This window comes from Meleagris gallopavo, chromosome 25 (genome assembly GCF_905368555.1).
Source record: "Meleagris gallopavo chromosome 25, MGAL_WU_HG_1.1, whole genome shotgun sequence".
NCBI classification, from domain to species: Eukaryota; Metazoa; Chordata; class Aves; order Galliformes; family Phasianidae; genus Meleagris; species Meleagris gallopavo.
Genome location: NC_139428.1, coordinates 3,196,486 through 3,217,861, shown reverse-complemented (window position 1 = coordinate 3,217,861; position 21,376 = coordinate 3,196,486). Strand labels below are relative to the sequence as shown.

The following is a 21,376-nucleotide window of genomic DNA, read 5'->3' as shown; positions in this document are numbered from 1 at the left end:
AGGGCTGTCGTTGCAAAGCTGCTGTGCAGACACACAGCAGAAGCGCAGCAGGGGAGTGCTGGGTGTTGTCCCACCCCAAGCAAAGAAGAAACAGATAAACACAGAAACAGACAAATACGTACATGCACACGTGGGGAAACGAGGAGAGTCCTTGCAAAGCTGCAACGGCCAACGGACACAGCGCTGTTAGAAGGCGAACGGAAGCAAACAATTGGAAGCAAGCAGACAAACAAACAAATGGAAGCAAAGAAGCAAACAAATGGAAGCAAACAAACAAAAAAACGGAAGCAAACAAACAAACGGAAGCAAACAAACAAACGGAAGCAAACAAACGCACGCAACAACAAACGCGGTGCAAACAGCCACAGCGCCGCCGGCTACGAGCGCTGTGCGCATGCGCGTGCGCACGCTCATCACTCTCTTCTCCCCGCCCCTCCTCCACCCCGCAACCAATCAGGAGGCGGCCTGGCGGAAGGGGGTGTGGTCGCGGGGGTCGGTCCCTATGATGGCGGCCGGGCGGCGGCGGCGCGGCGTTGGTGCTGAGGTAACGCGGGGCCGTGGTGGGCGCTGCGCGGTTCCGCCGCGCGTCACAGAGCGGCCGGGCGCTGAGGGGGCGGGCGGGAACAGAGCGCCGCTGTGGGAGCGCCGCGACGGGTCCAGGTGCCGCCTCAGGGCCGAGCGAGGCCTCGAGGTTCGCCGGAGCTTGGAGTGCGCGCGATGCCGTCGCACTGACGATGCCTGTCTTTCTCTCTTTCTCTCTCTCTTTTTTTCTTTATTATTTTTTTTATTTTCCGAACAAATAGTTCCTACCGCGCTGGAATCATTTACGAGCTCCCCGCTAATAACTCTGATGCGATCCTCCGTGTGTGACGGAGCCGGGCGCTGTGCGGGGCGGCCCTTCCTCCTCACCTCCAGCCGTGTGCGTTGTTTTCCTCACAGAGCATCGCCCCGGCTTTTATCCTATCGAGTGACTTGGAAGTCTGTTGGGTTCTGCTGCTGCTGCCAGTTTTTCTTTTTGATTTTTTTTTTTTTTTTTGTGACTGTAGGAGTTTAGTTGGGAAGTCATAGTGGTTTTAAAAGATCAGTGAAACGTCCTCTTTCATCTCTCAAGGAAAAAAAAATAGTTGCGAAATTATAACGCAAATCTTTACCTATGCGGTCATCTTAAAAGTCAGCTCTGTTTCATTCTGTTACTCCTCAACCGCAGGTTTCAGCTAGAAGTTCTCTGATAGCCCGGGTGTGGATGGAGAGCATGAAACAGTCCTGTTATTTGCATAGAAATTCCCAAAAGACACTGAGAGAAAGGAGCAGCAGGATATGGGATAGCCCTGCCTCAGCGCAGTGCAATTCTAGGTTTGAATTGTTGCCTTCTTGAACGCTGAGCTGTGTTTGAAATCATATAGTCCCACCCAAATGAGGAATTAGCCAGCCTTTAGCATGGCTGCAAGCTTCCGGAGTGACTTCTGAAGTAATTCCAGCACAGCATTGCGTTCAGTGCGATGCTCAGGGACAGCCCTGCTCACCACAGGGTGTTGGTGCAGCTGGCATTGCCACTCCAGGCCATATGGGGGAAAACACAGCTCAGTTCTTGTTCATAAGTTATAGTTCTGTGGGTTTTTCCCCCTTCCCCAGAACCTTTGATCTTGAAGATGGTGAGTAGCCAGCCTAAGTACGATCTAATACGGGAGGTTGGTCGTGGCAGTTATGGTGTGGTGTACGAAGCAGTCGTCAGGAAGACCTCTGCACGGGTGGCAGTGAAAAAGATTCGGTGCCATGCTCCAGAGAACGTGGAACTAGCTCTGCGTGAGTTCTGGGCACTTAGCAGTATCAAGAGCCAGCATCCCAACGTCATTCACCTGGAGGAGTGCATCTTGCAGAAAGATGACATGGTGCAGAAGATGTCACATGGTTCCAGTTCCTCCCTTTATTTACAGGTACATGAAGCTGAGGTAATGGGGTGGAAGTGCTTATGTGGATGTGCAGCTGGGAGGGAAGGAGGTGGGTAGCTAAGATGGTTTTCTTGAGGTATGCTTAGGTAGGAGAGGGTATCGTTTGCTTTATTTTATGTCTTTAAAAGAGAATATCTATTGAACAATCACCTGCGTCTTTTAATTTGAAGCCATGCCATTCTAAAGGCTCCAGGACTTGCTTTGCTAAGTTGGGGAAACACCACAGATAAGGCATGAGGGAGGTGCAGGCTCTTGGTGAGTCCTGCTGCAGGGTTAGTGAGCAGTACTGATGTCTTGAGGCAGAGCTCTGAAGAATTTCATATCAGATGCCTTTGGAAGGGGAAGGGGCTGTCTTGATATAGTAAGCCAACGTTTAACCCTCCCAGAAGTAGTAATCGATTAAGAAAGCTCAGTGAGCTGGTTTAATTTCTTTTTTGGGTAGATAACTTCAAAGAGAAGTAAATGTATGGTATGTGGAGGAATAGAAGAGTAAATAAATATTGCTATCTCTTATGTGGGGCTGTTGTAAATTGAATTGCCTAGAAGTTGGAAGGCAAGTATTTCTGAAACATACGTAGCTCTGGAAGGACCTAAAAGCTCATGTGAGCTTGCTAGGAGTCTGCTATAAATCATCCCCTGGCAGACATTTGTCTCTCTGATGTTAAAAAGTCAGTGGCCTGCTAAATATTTGCTGTGTTATCCCTGATCGGCTTCTATCATTTCAGTTTTTATTGTTGTCATTCTTGCATGGCTGACATTGAACCTTTTGTGAGTGAGCACTCATTTGCCAACACTTCACAGCTGTTCTGATCCTGTTGTGCTGGGTGCTCTGTGAGCCTGAGAAAGGGTTCTTGCCTTTGTCAACATGCTGCAGCTCAGTCATCGTTACTGGCATGTTGCCACGAAGGGATTAGGGTAAAATAATACTGGTCAGCTCACATGGGGGAAAAAGTAGTACCTTATCTTGTTGGTGGAGCTGTAAGATACTGCATGAGACTTGCATACAGCTGTACAGGGAGCAGTTTGGGGGGAAAAAAAGAGGGGTGTGAGGGAGGCTGCAGGGTAGGACTGTGAGTGAAGAAGAGCTTCCAGGTTGCTGCAGTGCCAGGTTTTTCAAGCAGTGCAGCGTGCAGACCTTGCCCGTGTTTGGGGCACAAGTGCTGCAAGTTGTTTTCCTGCTTCAAAGAGCAGAGAAGAGCAAAGGGCAGAGCTGAGCACAGAGATCACTTGATGATAGCGTGCGCTGAAAGAGAGAAACCCACATCTCCCTTGGCTTGCCCTCTCTTCTGCCCACTCCAGGTGATATTGCTTTACTGAGCTGAACTGGTGCGGTGTGAGGAGGCCTGGGAAGGGCTGTTGGTGTCTCCTGCAGTGCTTCAGGGCAGGTGCTGTAACTGCTGTCAGCTGAGCCAAGCTCATGTAGCGAGCTCTGAGCTGGTGTGGTTTCCTTGTGCTGCAGTCCCAGATCTGGAGGTGAATTCTGTCATCCTGATGCTTTGAACTGAGGCCCAAGTACAGCTCCAGTGAGGCTGAGTGGAGGGAAGAGCTGCGTGTTGGAGTTGTTCCCTCCTGTGCTGCGGTTCCCATTTTGCTGTTATTGCCTGCAAATACCTGAATATGCAGTTGAAGTTCTAACACAGAATTGCTCTTAAGTTGGTTTGAGTACTAACTGTGCTCACAATTAAATGTAGTTATATTTTATAACTAGTTATAACTAATTTTGCTCATGGATAGGGAAAAAAAACCCTCATTTTTTACAAAGTATTTTAATATGTGTCTCTATGTATTAATAGCTGTATTAACTTTTAAAGGCCTGTAAAGGCTGCATCTGCTTTAGTAAGCACTGGTTTACTGCTAACAGAAATAATAGCAAGTCTTACATTCCAGAGTATGCGAAGAGCCACCTCAGAGCAGCTGAAAAGACAAATTTGTAGCTGTGTGAACAGAGAGAGCAAGCATAATTGCTGGTGTATGTTGCACATTGTACAAAGAGGCCATTGGAACTAGCTGCTGGAGTTATTCTCTGCTTATGTTCTAGAAAATAGCTAGTGTGCTGTGGTGAGAAAGGTGTTGCTTGCAGCAGCTGTTGAGCTGTGCCTATGGATTAGCATTCTCCTGAGCTAAGAGATCCTGTGCTAACACTTGTTAGAATGCATTCACGTGTAAGGGATGGAGGGCAGGCTCTAAAAACATGTGGTGAGGCTGCCTCATGAGCAGAGGACAAACACAGCCCTGTGGTGCTGTGCAGGGGTTCCTGGTTGAGGCTGTGTTTGTACTTGGAATTAGCAAAATGGGTGGGACACTGTCCAGCTGAAACAGATGGGAGTGCAACGACTGCTTGATAGCCTTCAAAAAGCTGTTATCTGGGGCTGGCTCTGGCTTCTGGGGAGGAGAGTGAGGTTGATATGCTTCACACACACACCAAAATAACGAGGCTGGCAAATACATTGTGTTTTGTTTTTTTTTTTAAATCGGAAGTTTTACATGAACTTTTATTTTTACCAGTTGCAGTTCCTTACTCTCTGGGTTGTTGAGAGGAAGATCCAAAACTTATGCTTTTTTTTTTTTTTTTCCATCATATCTTGATATTTTTGTGGTCATCAGGTAGTTGTGACACTTCTTTTCCTTATTGCAGCTTGTAGAGACCTCATTAAAAGGAGAAATAGTCTTTGATCCCAGAAGCGCTTATTACCTTTGGTTTGTAATGGATTTCTGTGATGGAGGAGATATGAATGAGTATCTGTTGTCTCGAAAACCTAACCGCAAGACCAACACCAGTTTCATGCTTCAGCTCAGCAGTGCACTGGCTTTCCTGCACAAAAATCAGATTATTCATCGTGATCTCAAACCTGACAATATTCTGATATCGCAGAGCAGGATGGATGCCAGTGACTTGGAGCCCACGCTGAAAGTAGCTGACTTTGGGCTGAGTAAGGTATGTTCAGCTTCAGGACAGAATCCTGAGGAACCAGTCAACGTAAATAAGTGTTTTCTATCAACTGCGTGTGGGACTGACTTCTATATGGCCCCCGAAGTCTGGGAAGGACACTACACTGCCAAAGCAGACATTTTTGCACTGGGGATCATAATCTGGGCAATGCTAGAAAGAATCACATTCATAGACACAGAGACAAAGAAAGAACTCCTGGGTAGTTACGTCAAGCAGGGGTCAGCAATTGTGCCTGTTGGAGAGGCACTGCTAGAAAACCCTAAGATGGAACTGCTCATCCCTGTAAAGAAAAAATCCATGAATGCACAGATGAAACAGTTGATTAAGGAAATGCTGGCTGCCAACCCGCAGGACCGTCCTGATGCTTTTGAACTAGAGCTGCGATTAGTCAACATAGCTTTTAAAGACAGCAGCTGGGACACGTGAGCTGCAGAGCGGTCGTCTCTTGGAAGAGCTGCTCCTTGCCCAGCAGATGGTGCAACTTAATGGCAGTAAAGAAACGAGCCCGATCTCAGACCTGCAGGGTGTAGTTTCTTTTGATGGAATCTTGTTTGAGTTCCATACGTTATAAGAATGTGAGTTGGCAGTTGTGTTAGAGATGCTTTGTGTTTGTTTCCAGGATGTTATGTGTTAAGTCTTAAGATGTGACGATGTTCATTTGTGTACGTTGGCAGTGGGACATCCTAAGAGCTGAGACTTGATTTCCAGCCAGATCGCAGAGTATTTAATACATTCCAGTTTCCTATATCAGTATTAGGAACTCTCCTGGAAGAAGAGATTTGCATGCTGGTAGTGCAAATCTTCAGGTTTGTAAAGTTAATTGTGTATATATTTATGCATATGAGTGACCGAGAGCGTATGCCTGTGAGTGTGTTGCATTCCATGAGGAAATGACACTTTTCCTAAATTATTTGCTGTGGGTCTGAATGTTTGGGTTCTGCTAGAAAACAGGGTGAAGAAGATGGATGAGAATCATTCCTTCTCTGGTCCGGGATAACTTTATTATTTATTTTTATCTAATGTTAAAGGTAGGGTCTGAGACTTGACTTTGTGAGCAAAAAATACAATGCAAGTGTGTCAGCAGCTCTCAGAGTGCTGAGGTGGCCAAGCTTTGCGCTCACAGCTCAAGGAGCTCAGCACTGAGGGAGTCCAATGCCAGGTGTGTGCAGCTGGGTGCTAGCATGTTGGTGAGGTCATTAATCATTCAATTTTGCTTTCTCCTACTAATCAAATACTTTATTAATCCACTAATCTACAGTTTCACAACGTGCTCACTGCTCTTCTACCTGTAGTCCAGCAGCAAACTGAGTACTTAGGAGAGTACTGCGAGCTTCTATCATGAGAATGTGAACGCCTGGTGAGGGAATCCAGCAGCACTGAAGCAGTGGATTTAAGAGCACTCAGTTATGGTTCCAGCACAGCTGGATTGGATGTTACTGGGCATGAGCTTTTCCTTTTAGATGCTTACTGTCACCTGGGAGCAATGAGGAGAAAAAGGGGTGACTGTCTCATGGAACACACACATTCTCCTGTGTGAATAAGCAGTGCAGGCAGAATAACTGCTTGTTCCTCCAGAAGCAAAGGGTTCTAACGCTATCAGAAGTCTGTGGCTGTACAGGCTGCAGCAGCAGTTTTGAGCTGTTGCTCTGACCTGGTGGCAGCAAACCTGGAGTCACTAGGCCTTAATTCTTGTCACTTTGCAACACTTTGTGTAAGGCAGCTCACCTAAACAGGGATGCTCAGACAAGCATTGCTGCCTTGAAACAAAGCAATGTTTAACGTTCAGAAGATATCACAGAAGGAACTCCATCAGCTGAGTGCAGCAGAGCACCTTTGGGAGCATCAATTGGTGGGGATGGAGCTGAGTGACAACAACGTTGTGCTGCTGTCCCTGCAGGGAGTTCAGGCTATAAGGCAGGACTTGGAACCTGTCTGGGGTAGTGGATGACAAGCAGAGATGCACCTCTCGTGCTCTGGAAGTGGAGATCTGCTCGCTCTCATGTTTTAACTGGGCACATTACAAGTGAGGGCTCAGCTTGTTATCGACAGGAGGAGAACAGTTCTCTTGCTGTCTGTACCAGCACTTTTACAGTACTTCCATCCCAGCACCAGTCATCCAGTGAGGATTTTGTGAAGTTCTAAGAGGACGTATCATCTTCCACGTTAAACTTGAGAGGTTTTGGAAATACATTAGCTCCTTCCTCTCACCTGCCCACCCAAAAGACAGAATCAACTGTGTTAATCTTACAGCATTAAACTACAGAACAATAGCACTTACCTTTAAGTCAGTCCTCTGCAAGTCTCTGATTCTCCTCAAGCACTTCAAAGGTTGAACACTGAGCGTGCTGCCGAGCTGCACCACGGAGTTGGGTGCTAATGAATGGCACGAAAAAATATTTTTTGACTCCCACAGCACTTGTTTGCACTGATTGCCACTTTAAAGGGTGGGGGAACCTGAAGTCCCTCTCATGGTGCTTAGCTGGTGGGTGACACTGGGCATGTCCTTGGTTCATCAGGAGTGGTAGTTCTTGAGGTGTGTGTTCTGTTTGTTGGTGAGGTCTTTAAAACAAAGCCTTATGATAAATCAAACTTGTAGCAGCTACAGAATTGTTCACCAGCATGACACAAAGTCAAGATACTCTTCAGCACTCATAAAACGTTTTTCAAAATCTTTCTTTAAAAATTGTAAAATATATTTTATGCAGGATTTATAATTGAGAGATTGTGTAACTTATTAAGTTCATGGTTTTTTGTTTTTTTTTTTTTTAATAAAATCTGAATTTCAATGAAGCTTTTGAACTTTACTGAGAAGTGCTTTCCTTTCCCTTCAGTTGGCACAGCCATCTCACTCTCAGCCAAGCTTTAGGATGGTTTATTTGCTTTGCTAGAATAGCAGTAAGCTGTAGCAGTTCATCACGGTCGCACACTGTAAGTGATTTTAGCTCGTAAAAGCTGCTGGGTTGGCTGGCAGAGGCAGTGCAGAGCTTCCACTGGTGTGGAATGTACTGCTCTGACAGAGCAGGGCCGTGCTGGCTTTGAAAGTAGCTGGCTTTTGGAGCTGTGGCCTCATGGATCTCTGCTCCACCTGAGCCTCTTAAGAATCAAAGCACTGCTCCTCTGGGCACGCTGCTTCACTTTCAAAGATGGGATTAAAGGCACAGCAGTATTCTTACATCCTGCATGGGCTGGGAGCTGTTGCTACAAGCGTAGCAAGTACCATCCTGGACTGTATGGAAATCTCTGGCAGGCTCTGTCTGCTGTTACTGGTCTTACTGGATTTTTGGGGCTGTGAACCAGATGCTGCTGCTTTCCAGGGCTCTGATGCTCTTCCCTCTGCAGCCAGCCTTCCCTTGCAGGGAGTCTCCATGTGCTGGAATGGGAAGATTTCACCTAGAAGCCTCTGGTTGTTGCTGGTGGGTGAGCCCTGCTGCCCCCTCCTCTAACAAATTGGGATCTCCCATGCAGAGGGCTGAGCACAGCCTGTTAAGCATCCTCCTGCACGTTTCCCTCCAGTGTCTGAATGCTGTATGATGTAGCCTGGCTTCTTTGGAGTTGCTGGGCTGCCGGTGTGCTCCTGGGGCTGAACCAGATGTAAATGGTGCCCTGAAGGCTGGGGAGGTGATGGTGACCCGCTGGTTTCACATGCCCTGGGAAACCTTAGAAATTAAGGTGAGGAAACGCCATTACTTATACATGGCACAAGAGTCTAAAGTCACTTGCATGTTTTAATTAAGAGTGCTCCAAAGCAAAGGATTGTTGTGCAGGCTGGGAGAGGGAATAGCCCAAACTGGGAGCACTATAAATTACTTGTTGCTCTGTTTGTTGTCCCACCAGCAAACACAGACCCAGCTGTTCGTTGGGTGTCAGTGAACTTGCATAGTTTGTTGTTTCCTGCATATCCTGGTGCTGCACATAGGCAGATCCCCATCTGGCTGAGAGCTGGGTGCTTAGATCTGTATGTCAGTGCAGTCATTGCAAAAAAGAAAGGGGTTGAAACTGTGATTCTTTTCAGTCAAAGGATAATTAAGCACCTGAATTAAAGGAGAAAATTGCCTTTCCGATTTAAGTTTAAGAGCAGTGATTTTGAACACAGATGAAAACTGAATTCTTCTTCCATAAAATGAAGAAAACAAAACCTACACACTTGAAATGCACCCAGCACATGGAAAAATAATGTGTAGAAATGCCCCACGACAGGTAGGATGTGTAAGGCTGCATCCCAGCTCCAATAAAGAGCTCTGCTTTATCTTCCTGCAGGTTGTCTGTCCTGTTTCCTCAGGCAAGGCTTGGCTGTGAGATCCCTGCTCTGCCGTGCTGAGGTTGTGAAACTCCTCTTGTTTGTATTTTTTGCTTTGTGTTCTTTTAAACAGAGCTTTCTTCAGAGCCACCCAATCGCAGCTGCTGCTCGAGCTGCGTTGCGATGGCAGGTGTTGCTCTGTGCTTGTGTTTAGGTCCTGCCCCTTGGAAGGATGCCTGCATTTCAAAATTACTTTTTTTTTTTCTCTCTCTTGTGCAATGTCTCACTGAGCAGACGTGCTCAGGTGCACTTTGGACTGTGGATAGCCCAAACATGACTTTTACTCTCTGCCTTGCTGTACCCGCGGCTTGTGAATCCTTTATGGTATCACTGTGCTTTCAGTCCTTACTGGGGCCTGTGCTGTAAATCCAAGCAGCAGTGTCCCAAGAAGAGGTCGTTAAAGGATTGCAGTGTAGTTAGCAGGGCAGCTTGGGCAGCGCTGAGTTTCGTTTCCTTTTTGGTCAGGGTCTGAGGAGCAGTCTATGCAAAGTGCTGGCTATTCTTACACACCGTTAGGGAAGAGGGACTCATATCAAATGTCACAAACTGTCCGGAGTGCCTGCCCCACATATGGAGAGGGGCAGGAGGTGGAAGTACTGGAACAAACTGCTGCTTCTCTCTGATCACTGGGTCTCAAAGTATTTGAGGCAGTCTCAGATGCTTTGCATCTATAAGCAGAACAGGGGAAGCGTGGAGAAGCTGAGCGACCCAAAAGATCAGCCAGCAACCCACTGCATCACTGCAAGAGGAACCATGGCCCAAGTGATACTCTCCTTTAAGTCACTGTTCCCAGATGAGTTTCCAGGTTTACCTGGGTGCCTGAAGCACCAAGCAGTTGCAGAAGGGCTGTGGTTGGTGAGGAGCAGATGGTGCTGCCCAGGGATGTGCAGTCTGACCTACAGGCTGAGCTGGCAGGTGGCAAACTGGAGCTGCAGGTGGTGAGTTGGAGCTGCATCTGCTGTGAGACTGGGCGAGGAGGAGGAAGAGGAGGAGGAAGGCTGCCTCCCTGCAGTGCCTCCCACACACAGCTTACTCCTCTCGAGCATTTTAGCCAGGTAAAGTATGCTGGGGTGGGGTGTTGGAGGACATGGCTGACTTGCTTTGCATTTTTTAAAGTGGGCAGAGGGAGAATTGCACGTGGTGCACTGAGGCCTCTGTAGCCTCTGGGATTTGAAATGAAACCACGCAACATAACAATGTTTGTGGGTCCCTTGTAGTTCATCACAGCCACACTCTGGGGAGGCCTTCCATCACAGCAGCTCCTCCCACCTCTCCCAATAGCTTTTTTACTTCCCAGACACACAGTCCAGAATTCATCCAGGCCGACTGTTCCAAAGGTTCATCCGTAGGGCACCAAGGTCTGTGTGAAGCTCAGGGTCTTTCTTCTGCGCCCAACTGCTCTCCGGTTTCTGCTTGCAAAAGCTTGTGGGTGGCTGCCTTAGCTTAGGTGTTGGTTTCAGATTTATTGATGCCCATTTGATGTCCATTTGAGCCCTTGATATTTTTAAGTTAGTGTAGCAGATCTTCCACTCCTGCTCGCTCCCCAGTAAAAGCCCATGCATCCCGGGCCCTTGGCGTGCAGCTGTACTGCCCTGAGCCTGCCAGCTCACTTCAGCTGCTCTCCTGCCCATGGCATTTACGTGGCCTCGGACCAGAAAGGGCTTTTGTGGGTTGGGAAAGTAAGCCGACAAGTAGCAACAGATGGTAACATTATCAGTTTTACAGTCACGTCTGCACCTGGTCACCCAGTGTTAGTGATTTTCGAAGGAGAAATGCATCTGGAAAGGTGACTGAGGGGCACGTTCAGTCCTGATCACTCTCCCAGGGGCAGACTGAACTCCTGAGAAGTGAAAATTATTCAGCTCCACTTATTTATCACTTAATGCAATATTCCACAGATTGGGCTGTTACTCCTTCTGCTTTTCCTAATATCCTGGTGCATGTTGGGCTGTTGGGACACATGGGGCCTTTTCTGGGGGTCAGACCCTGCCCCCAGGAGTCTCTGGAGCCCACAGCTTTGCTTGGGGCATGCAGGGGCAATAGGTCAATGTCTTAATGACTACACAAACAGCACTTCTTCCCCCTTGCAGGAACGGGCTGTGAGCTCTGCTAGCCATGCCAAATTCCCCCTCTGGAAGTCAGCCCATCCTCCCTTCGGCATCAATTGACCACAGACAGCCTCAGCCTCCTCCTGGGCTGCTCCTGCTGCTCCTCTGGGGTGGATCAGAGCCGAGCATGGGAGCATGTGATCTCCTTTACAAGGTGGGGCATGCAATTATCTGTCGCCAGGAGAGAGGAGGTCATGCTGGGAGTGAAGCTGTTTAATCAGAGCTGGATGTGATCTGAAAAATCACTTTGGAGGAGGAGCAGTGCGCCCGGCTGTTTGACCTTTGAGGACTTCCTCAAATTCTTCTCTCCCATCACGAGGGCTGGAAGCACCCCACGAGCAGATCCAAACCTGAAGCCTTCATGTAACCACAGTCAGCGTTGGAGCTGTAAGAAAAACAGCCTTAATTAAATAACGAGACTTTGAGCATCTGTATGACTCTGGTACATTTGTTAGAGGCTGATGGATGGGGTAAACCACTTTAGCTGAAGTGACAAAGCTTCATTGCCTCACCCAGGGAAGCAGGAGCTGCCCAGCATCCCAGTGCCAGGACGGGCCCCTCAAACCATCCCCTTTTGTATCCTCAAAGGAGTTGGGGTTGTTGGGATTTTAACAGTTCAGCAGGCAGTATGAGCTATATGTGCCCTCCCCCCCCCCCAGTGCAGCCTGTCTGTCTGTCTGTGTCTGTCTGTCCACCCCTTTCCCAGGGCAGGGGAAGTTGCAGGCGCCTGCTGGAAGTGCCTCACAGGAACATCCACATCCGCCACACAAAGGTGAACTGAAGGCTGCTCTACTCATGGCTGTCCTTACCGGAACGGCAGGCTGGGTTCCAGCTCACAAAATAAACGTGTTTTGAGAAACAGTGATTGCTGTTGCCTGGCATTAACAATAGGGTCTGCTCCTCCCCCACGTGGCAATCTGTGCTCTGTGTGAGAGGGCAGCAGATCCCAGCCCTGCCATGGGTTTCTCAGCCTCTTCCCCCTGTCCTTTTCCTCATCTTTCTCTGGAGCATTGCTTTGCTTTGCTTTGCTTTGGCTGCATCCTGCGTGGGGAATGAGTGCTGCACAGTGGGGTCCTCCTCCTCGGATTGGTCCTGCATCACTTTCAGTGGGGTTTGGCTTGTGCCAGCAGAGCTTGGACAGGCCCTGGTGCATGGGATGTTGCTATGGCCTCAGCTCCTGGATCCCCAGCACTGGGGTACAACTCTGGCTGCAATGCCTGCACATCCAGGGTGTGCAGGATGCCATGGAGCTTCCACGGGGATGGGCAGGGCTCAGTACTGCCTCTTTTCCCTTTCAGAAACAGAACCTACGATTCCCGTGCCAAATGTCATATCTTTGTTCCCTCTAGAGCCTGCTGGTTCCCTGCAGGTAGCAGTCATGTGGCTGCAGCCTGGGCTGCACCCCACTCCCATTCAGCATGGAGGGATGTGAGGAGCTGAGGCCTCTCTTGGGCTCTGCAGTGCCAACTCCAGGGAGTCTGCCCACATTTTGGGGTGCTGGGAGTGGAGGTGGGCTGGGGCCGGAAAGGACACTCAGCCCTCCAGGAAGGAAAGAGGGCAGAGGTAAAAATAACCCCTGGGTTGGCTCTGGTCCCTGTGGCTTCCTGCAATTTACAGCCCTTCCCGGGGAAGGGGAGGCAGGAACCTGCCTGGATCTGAGCTCACTTTGACCCTTTCACCGCTGACAGAAGGTACTGGAAGGACTTTGCTTTGCCCTATTCCTGTGGGCTTAGGCAGGACCCTGAGGAAGGGAATTGCAGTGCCAGGTAATCATTGCTCTGTTCCTGATGCACCTGGTGTGTGTGGGGTCAGACAGCGGGCTCCTCTGGGAGGAGGCAGACAATGCTGCTATGGCCTCAAGGGATGGAGGGGAGCCTGTCCCAGAGCCAGCATCCTGGCTGTGATCCCGTAAGAAGAGCGGGGAGATGGAGCCCGTGGCTGAGGGGAAGTCTGGGGTGTAAAGGTTGCAGGGATTGAGGTCTGAGTGCTGGCACAGAGCAGGATGTGCCGATGGGGCTGGGCTGGCAGGGGTTAATGGGGTGGCTCTTCCTCCCTCTCTATATGAGGCTCCTGCAGCTCTGGGCTCAGTTTGCTGCTGGCTGCTGGAGGAAACAGGAGCAGAGGAGACCAACCAGCACCCTGCACAGGCCCAGGTGAGCACGAGCAGCCCCAGCATGGGGACACAGCTGGGACATATGGGTCCTGGGGCTGGGCTGGGGGCATGGAGACACTGCAGCCCGGGGGGTGACACGATCATGTTCTGAGGGCAGCATCCATGGAAGCACTGCAGAGCTCTTGAAACCCATGGAGATGTGGGAGTTTGCCCCTTAGGAGTACAGGATCTGAAAAACTCAGTGCCTCAGTTTGCCATCTGTAAAATGGGGGTGGATGCACTGCTGAAGCCCTTGGGCTGTGTGCGGAGGCAGAAGGCCCCTGTGCTGTCTGCTCTCTGGATAGCTGTGGTCTCTCTATCCCCATCATCACCCCAGAAGTGGCTTTTCAGGGCCATTTGGGCCTCTTTTGCTCAGGAGCACCATCTGCTCTGGGCATTTACAGCCACCTCTGCTATTCAATTTATGGCCCCATTGCTGTGCGTTGCTTGGTCCCAACATTGTCCCCCACTGTCCCTGCATGGGTGCTTGGTTAAAGCTGAGCAAGGGCTGTTTTTTGCTCCTTGACACTCCCCAATAAGTGGTGATAGGAGAGGAATCGATTATCCCAGAGCCTGGCTTAGGGACCCCTTGCTGCAGAAGGACAGGACAGCACAGGATGAGCCCCCAGCAGAGTTGTGGTGCCGACCAAACAGCCTCTGCTTAAAATAAACCTTCCCGGAGCTCCTTTGTTTTCTTTTCCTGAAAGGGAAACAGAGCCGGGAGCCCGGCCCAGACCAGCACCATGAGGAGCCACGATGCCCCGCACAGCACGGAAACCCCAGCAGCCAAAAGGGCCCCACTGCTGGCACAAGGGGAGGGAGGGCTGGGGAAGCAAACTGGCTTCCCCAAACCGTCTTTGTTCTGCTGTCCCCGGGCTCGTAAAGATAAAGCAATGGCTCCAGTAAATTTCCTGTACGAAGCTGCTCTTGGGATCTTGATGAAGCCGGCGGATGCCTGGTGCTTCTCTCTTCCTGCCCGTGATTGTTCCTGCCCCGGTTTGCAGGGCACCTCCTCTGCAGACAGGGGCCAGTCCTGTCCCCCTGCACGGCTCTACGTCGCTCCCGGTCCTTCTGCTCGTGGTGCCACATCCCTGGTACCAACCTCACCCTTGGTTTCAAACTCATCTCTGGTTCCAACCCTATCCTCACCGCTAACCCCACCGCTCCTCTCTCCTCCCAGGACAGCAGCTGAGCGCAGAAGCCGAGCGCAGCTTTGGGGTCCCCATCCCACACAGGGTTGGCCGGCAGGCGATGGTCCCACTCGGCAGCACCCCCCGAGCCGTCTGCACTTCTGGCCGCGGCGTCTCCCCGCTGCGTTTGCTGAACCGGGGTCCCGAGTATCTGCGGGAGCAGCTGGGGGGGGGCGGCGGCGGCCGCACACCCAGCGCCGTGGAGCGGCTGGAAGCAGACAAAGTGAAATACGTCAAATCGCAGCAGGTCATCAACAGCCGACAGGAGCCGGCACTGCGAGGCTGCTCGCCCTGCTGCTCGCCCCGCGGCCGGCGACTTCTCGCCCTGCAGCAGCGCCACGAGTTCTGCCACGGCTCGGATCTGAGCTGTGAAGGCGGCCGCAAGGTGCTGCCCGGTCCTTCGTCCCCCGTGCCGCGGAGGGGAGGTGGCGGCAGGCGTCTGCTGAGACCCGACTCGCTCGTCATTTACCGCCAGAAGCGGGACTGCCCAGCGATCAACAAGGAGAACACCAAGGGCTACGGGCTGGTGCGACGCCTCTTCCAGGGGCCGCTCAGGGACAAACCTCCCAGCTCTCCCCCGGCCCAAGGGTCGGATAAATCCTCCGAGAGCCCCATGCTGTGGGCGTCCATGGAGCAAGCAGAAGATGTGCAGACGCCGGATGCCGGCAGCAGCAGCAGCATCGTCCCAATGCCTGACAGCCCCGTGCCGCAGACCCCCCAAGCCCCCAGCCTGGCCCAGCCCCCCGCCTCCCCTGGCCCCAGCAAACCGGCACTTGGCCTGCGCCCGTCCCTGCCGCTTTCGGAGAAGGAGCGGTTCTTCAATTACTGTGGGCTGGACCGGGCCATGGTGGAAGGGCTGGGGAAGGAACGGTTTGTGCCAGCGGGGTGGGATGCTGCCTCAGCACGGCTCCACAGCTCCTGTGAGTGGGAGCCCAGCCAGGCTTCGGGATGCAGCGGGGAGGACGTGGGGCCAGGTGAGGAGGAGCCGGACACACGGCTCTGCTCCGCCATTTCGGTGGTGGAGCGCAATGCCCGTGTCATCAAATGGCTCTATGGCTGCCAGCGAGCTTGGGCGGCCGCCAAGGAATCCACAGTCTGAAAGGAAGCACCCAGCCAGCCGTGTGTGGGTCTAGGTGGATGATATGGCCCCTTGCTCTTGCTGGATGTGGTTTGGGGACTGGCAGCACCCCGACACTACGGTGCTGCTTGCAGGCCAGCAGGGACACCAAGTCTACCCTGAGCAGAGACAAGGTCTGCCCACAGAAGGGACAACTGCTTTATCCCTTGGATATGCAGCCCACCAATAGCTGCTTTTTGAGGTGTGGGTGCACGGCCGAGTGTGGTGGGGTGCCCAGGGACCTTCTTTGGGTGAGTCCAGCCTCAGCTGTGGTGGCTGGAAGGCTGCTGTTCCTTGCTGGGCCCCTACCTCTTGGTCTTCTCTGTTTCTGGTTGTGGTCTAGAATGGTAGCCTTCTCTTCATCAGCCTCGATTGGAAAGAGGCTGCTAGGATGGGAGCAGGACTCTAATAAACAAACCTATGGTTTTCTTCTAGCATGGCTGCATCTGTGGTTTCTTCCAACAGTGCCTGAGTGGATGGGGGAATGCTTTGAGGACTGGGGTGGCAAGCCCCCTCCCATCCCTCTGGAAGATTTCAACCCCTTGGGGCAGCTCTGCAGCCTTGGGGATGGAATGGGGCTCCACAGGTGACAGGGCTGTTCTAGGAGAGAAAGGCAAAGAAAGCACCACACATGCTCAGGGAGAAGGGCGCCGTGGGGTCTTTAGTGCCAACACCTCCACATTGCCAGGGCCCATCACAGCATCACTGGCTGGCGCTGCCGCAGGGCCACGTTGGCACCGCCTCTTCTAGTTGCCCTTGGAAGCATTTTTATTCCGGATTTCAGCCAGCTTGCTGGCCAGGAAACCCCATTTGAAGGCCCCTTCCTCCGGCTCCCGCAGGTCGCTGGGGCCCTCATCTCCTGGTGGCTCTGTGGGACTCTCACCCAGCTCTGGCGGGGCCACCTCCTTGTCCGGTGTCGATGTTTGCTGCCACTTGGTAGCGAAGAGATCCCAAAAGCCGGCTGCTTTCTGGGTGGGAGGCAGCTCAGCTGGCACGGCAGCCAGGGGGCTAAAGGGAGAGCAGGGGAGGGGACGTGAACACAGGGACTCCTGAACCGGCTTCAGTGCTGGGGCATATCTGGGATCCCCTGGTCCAGGGACTGGGATCATAGCTGATGGGGGAACATGGGGATGCAGAGCCCAGGGCAAAATCTAGGCTATGGGAGCCCCCCTCCCTCCTTAAGACATAACTTACTGGTCGGCGCAGGGCTCTGGGTTGAGCAGCTGGTGCTCATCCTCGCGGGTGAAGAGAGATGAGAGCGTCCGCCAGCCCCCCTGGACCTGGAGAGGAAGCACAGTGCGACTCAACGGGGCTCACTGGGAGTTTTTGGGACTCCCGATCCCAGCAGCACCCACAGCCGCAATCCTCACCTTCCGTGCCAGCTGGGACACAGGGCCGGATCCCTCCTCCATCAGCGCGGGGGGCTCCGCTGCCTCCATCAGCTCGGAAGGATCTCCCTGCAACGAACCCAACCAAGTGAGAGCAGGAGGAGGACAGGGGGCTGTAATCAGCCGTACCCCCCCCCCCATTACCTCCTCCTGCAGCGCACCGTCAGCCCGTGCCCCCCCCAGGGTCTGCAGCACCCTGGCTTTGTAGAGCCCCCAGATGCCCTGGGTCATGGCGCGGGGCTGCGGGACGGAGGCGATGCGCAGCGGCAGGCGGGGAGATGGGGCGGCTCTCGTCGGCGATCCGATGCCCTCATGAAAGTTTCAGGGGCCGCGCTCCGTGCACAAAGGGGAACCTGAGCCCGGGTCGTGCTGGGGGAACAGCAGCGGGCGGGGGAGGGCTTGGTTCGCCCCAAACCCGCTCCCGGTGCCCAGCGCGCACATCGGGACGGCCCTGGGGAACGGCCGAGCACAGTCGGGCAGCACTCTGTAGTGCCACCGTCTGCGGTGGGTGCGTTTTTCTGCCCGTTTCGTGTCCATGAAGGAACCGCAGGAGCCGAGCAGCGCTCAGCGCCGCACGCCGGCCGCGTTGAAGCGGACACAACTTCCGCTACTCCAGCGCATGCGCAGTACGACCGGGCGGACCTGCTATCGCAACGGCAGAGAGGAGCGACGCCGGACGATTGTGTGTCCGCCCCGGCGCCGCGCTGCTGCCACCTGCTGGCCGAAATGCGGCACTGCAGGCGTTGCTCCGCACCCCGCGCCGCTGCGTTAAGAGCCGCTGTCCCATCACGCTCCCGAGCAGCAGCTAAACTAATTAACAGTTCCTTTTCCTCCTTTCTCACGTCTCCTGGCTTAAAACAACACAAGAGCTCTTGCATCTCCAAAGTCAGTTAGTCACTGGGCTAGAACTTTTGACATCGTAATTAGACTTCATTAATGGATTGCCGAAGGCTGCAAGATGGAAATGCGGTAGATGAGCTTCCCTTTGCATCATCTTTCAGTTAATTACATGCTTATCTTGGAAACAAAAGATGCTGCACACAATGAAAAACCTTATTTGTATTTCAGAAAATACGCATTGGTGGATGCACAGTGAACATTTGTTGGAGGCTGTGAAGTTACCTTCCCTCCACAAAACCCGTCCTTTTCACCACATTGCCAACAAGCCCTGAGATCCTTTAGATCTTTTGGTGAAGGAATTTGCAAAATGTTGTCTTCTGGGACTAGGAAAAATGCTTGGCTGATCCTCCTGACCTCCCCTTGGTGCTGTGCATCAGAGACCTCCGCTCCTCCCAGGGGATGAAGCTCCATCTGCACACAGATCTGCCAGCGCCGTCCCTCTGGGGAAGCGATTTTCTCATGCAGGTCATTGATATCATAACACAGAGCCAGAAGTAATCAAATTTAAAACGCACTTTCAATTAAACTGAGGGCTTTCCGTTCGCTAACATCTTTCAGCAGCAATTTGTAACACCAACACCATATAATTGCTGCTAATAAACATGCAGGTAGCAGATAATCTTAACCACTCATTACGATTTTTTCTCCCAGCGACATCAGGCACTGCAGCCTGTCTCAGCTGTGTGAATTTACTGTTCCCCTGCAAAAAGCACTGCTCTCCCTGCCTCCAAATCCTCCTAGGCAATTCAGTCAACAGACAGCTTAAGGTGCTGCTAAATTGAGGTTGTGAAAATTATTTCTCACTTTATGTTCCTCTTGGGAAGAAGCTCCACCAAGCCCACACACAGCGCCCTGCGTAACGCCGTTAATGATGGACTCACTGAGGCTCAGAGCTCTGGAGATAAATTTTAGATGGCTTTATACTTCAGATAGTCATTTGGATTTATTTATTTTTTAATCACCGACCACAGCAGGAACTGTTTGTGGGTTTTATGGTTGTTGTGGTATTTTATCATTCTGTGGCCTGCTTCCCACTATTATATGCAGTGTGGATTAGACCTGAGATAATGCTAAATGCTGGACAGTTATCTGTCCTTTGGTAGTACTCTGGTGCAGATTGCTACCCCACTTCTCCCTAATGGCAGCACAGGGGCATCGTGGAGAGCTCCAGGCTCAATATGAGGTGCTATGCAGGTCTGCAGGGGGAGTCACTGCTCTCCCACACTGTCCTATGGCAGATGAAGGGCAGAGCAGATGGGTAGGTTTCCAGCTGAACAAGGAGGTGCGTTATTACTCAGCCCACTGAGCACATCACACACAGCTGAACCCCATCATGGATGATGGATCAGTCTGCAGTTGGAGAGCAGCCCCCCCTGAAAGCTCCCAGTGACATTTCTGGGTTCACAACACACTGCTGCCCACAGCTCTCACACTGTGCAGTTCTCTCTCCCAACCCAGTGTGATTCCTGCTGAAAAAAAAAAAAAAAAAAAAAAAAAAAAAAAGCCCAAATTTCAAACAGAGAAGGGTAAAATTCCTACACCTGGAGCTGAATATTGCAGCCCAGTCCGCTTCAGGTCCATCCTTCAGCCAGCTCTATTTTATAAGTGGAGACAGCAATGGAAGAAGCACTGTTCCAGATAAGCTGGCATCAGGGTGGCAAAGGGACAACTTGACCACAGCCATCTGAAAACAGCTTTGGTACCACAGCACGACCTGATGTGGGTCAGCAGGCAGCCAGGTGTGTGGTGTGGGCATGTCCTGCATGAGAGCTCCTGATAACTGGATTGTGCAGAGATCTGCACACCACAACAAATGGCAGAAAATGAGTCAACTGCCCCCGTGGAGGAAATCACTGCCTGACCTTTCATACGATTCACTTTCAATGCAATCACCTGACATTTATGGGTGTATTTATTTTATCAGCATATCCACATTAGCCAGAGTGTCCAACCAACTACTAGGAAGAAAGTAATTATGGGCACTACTGCTAGGGCTGATAGCAAGAGCTACTTAGGGAAATAAAGGATTACTTTCAAATATATATATGTAGGAGATCTTGATTGCAGCAGGTGTAAGGGAAAAGAAATATTAAGGGTGACATAACTGTGGGAAGAGAGAAGTGAAAACATTCAGAATTGAGATCTAATCTCCTTTGCACCTTGGGCAGCAATGGAAACTCTTGAAACCCGGAAGCAGTTTCCTGAGAAAACTCACAAGGAGAAGGCAGTGGTAGAAAGAGGTTTCTTTCCAGATTTCAGGGCACATCCCCATAATCAGAATTCGGGAAGCAGAGACATCAAGCCAGCACTCAACCCCGAGGCACCTCTTGTCATCGCACTCATCCCTGTGCACCCAAAGGAACCACAGCTCCTGCTGGACCCTGCTCAAGGGGAACGTCCCCACCACACGTGGCACTGGATGGAGCCCTGCAGCACAGGAGGGGCTGAGAAAAGACCCCACAGTCCTGCCGAGGACAGCAGGGTCAGTCCTAAAGGTCTCACTGCTCTGGGACATCTTCTGAAGGATGCAGCAGACGCGAGGAGCACTTCCAGCAACACTGCTGGAAGCAAGCTGCTTCCCAAACCAGGCTTTTCATCCCTTTTCTACAGCTGGAGTGCTCAATCCTCGCAATAAGTCAGGCTGGTCACTAGATGTCCCCATCTGAATACAAATGGCATTCCTGCCAACTCGCCCCCCCTCCCCTTCCACCAAGGCACAAACCAGTCTCACAGCCCCCCACTGCTCCCCGCTTGCTCTCCTTGACACAGACAGTAATTAAAGATAACACCACTTAGCCTCCTGTCATTTGCACTGAATAGCTAATGTTTGATTTGTTTAACCCTTGCGGCAGAAAAGTTAAATAAACAAGCAAGCACCTCAGCAGGGCGTGCAGCATCAAAGGGAATTGAGGGTGGCTCTGCCCTGCCCCTCTCTGATGCGTTCTCATCCTTGTGCTTGGAGGGGAAAGCTGCTGGCAGGTCTCTGGAAGGAAAAAAGCCTTACATGAGATTTTACAGTACACGGAGATTCAGTACTGGGATAAGGGTGAGGGCATCTGCCATGTTCACAGCTCAGCTGTGCAATGCCCGAAGCAAGCCACTGCATGTTTGCTCTTCCTGGAGCAAAATGCAGGACCAGAGACCTCCAAAGGTCTCCCCAGCTCACACAAGCATGTATCTCAACATCCCTCTTCTCCACAGGACTACAGAATCATAGAATGGCCCAGGTTGGAAGGGACCTCAAGGATGATGAATCTCCAACCCCCTGCCACATGCAGGGCCACCAACCTCCACCTTTAACACCAGCCCAGGCTGCCCAGGGCCC

General features: G+C 51.6%; 3 protein-coding genes across 8 annotated transcripts; 2 read left to right on the top strand and 1 right to left on the bottom strand.

Moving 5' to 3' along the window:
* The first annotated feature begins 379 nt into the window (after positions 1-379).
* Positions 380-7,689, top strand: PDIK1L (PDLIM1 interacting kinase 1 like). Of its 3 annotated transcripts, none has more exons than XM_085208630.1 (3): positions 449-544; positions 1,633-1,934; positions 4,585-7,689. In XM_085208630.1, the coding sequence occupies exons 2-3, from the start codon at positions 1,650-1,652 to the stop codon at positions 5,323-5,325; spliced, it is 1,026 nt and encodes a 341-aa protein (XP_085064756.1). In that variant the 5' UTR covers positions 449-544; positions 1,633-1,649; the 3' UTR covers positions 5,326-7,689. The 3 variants fall into 3 exon arrangements, with proteins under 3 accessions (XP_010721684.3, XP_085064756.1, XP_085064755.1); XM_085208629.1 differs by having other exon boundaries at positions 804-1,934; XM_010723382.3 differs by lacking the exon at positions 1,633-1,934 and having other exon boundaries at positions 380-544.
* Positions 448-16,197, top strand: FAM110D (family with sequence similarity 110 member D). Of its 4 annotated transcripts, none has more exons than XM_085208627.1 (2): positions 448-544; positions 14,637-16,197. In XM_085208627.1, the coding sequence occupies exon 2, from the start codon at positions 14,708-14,710 to the stop codon at positions 15,743-15,745; it is 1,038 nt and encodes a 345-aa protein (XP_085064753.1). In that variant the 5' UTR covers positions 448-544; positions 14,637-14,707; the 3' UTR covers positions 15,746-16,197. The 4 variants fall into 4 exon arrangements, with proteins under 4 accessions (XP_085064753.1, XP_085064754.1, XP_010721686.1 ...); XM_085208628.1 differs by lacking the exon at positions 448-544 and adding an exon at positions 1,790-1,934; XM_010723384.3 differs by lacking the exon at positions 448-544 and adding an exon at positions 11,883-13,070.
* A 201-nt stretch (positions 16,198-16,398) lies between these two features.
* Positions 16,399-17,759, bottom strand: C25H1orf232 (chromosome 25 C1orf232 homolog). Its single transcript, XM_010723381.4, has 4 exons — positions 17,296-17,759; positions 17,134-17,220; positions 16,958-17,043; positions 16,399-16,771 (listed from the first exon to the last, which is right to left on the bottom strand). The coding sequence occupies exons 1-4, from the start codon at positions 17,380-17,382 to the stop codon at positions 16,510-16,512; spliced, it is 522 nt and encodes a 173-aa protein (XP_010721683.2). The 5' UTR covers positions 17,383-17,759; the 3' UTR covers positions 16,399-16,509.
* Positions 17,760-21,376: the final 3,617 nt, after the last annotated feature.

Bases quoted from the DNA above. Each gene is read 5' to 3' on its own strand.
- PDIK1L (XM_085208630.1), top strand. From the start codon at position 1,650: ATGGTGAGTAGCCAGCCTAAGTACGATCTAATACGGGAGGTTGGTCGT. The intron at 1,935-4,584 runs GTACATGAAGCT...TCCTTATTGCAG, and splicing joins GTTCCTCCCTTTATTTACAG to CTTGTAGAGACCTCATTAAA.
- FAM110D (XM_085208627.1), top strand. From the start codon at position 14,708: ATGGTCCCACTCGGCAGCACCCCCCGAGCCGTCTGCACTTCTGGCCGC.
- C25H1orf232 (XM_010723381.4), bottom strand. From the start codon at position 17,382: ATGACCCAGGGCATCTGGGGGCTCTACAAAGCCAGGGTGCTGCAGACC. The intron at 17,221-17,295 runs GTAATGGGGGGG...GGTTCGTTGCAG, and splicing joins ACGGTGCGCTGCAGGAGGAG to GGAGATCCTTCCGAGCTGAT. The intron at 17,044-17,133 runs GTGAGGATTGCG...CTTCCTCTCCAG, and splicing joins TGTCCCAGCTGGCACGGAAG to GTCCAGGGGGGCTGGCGGAC.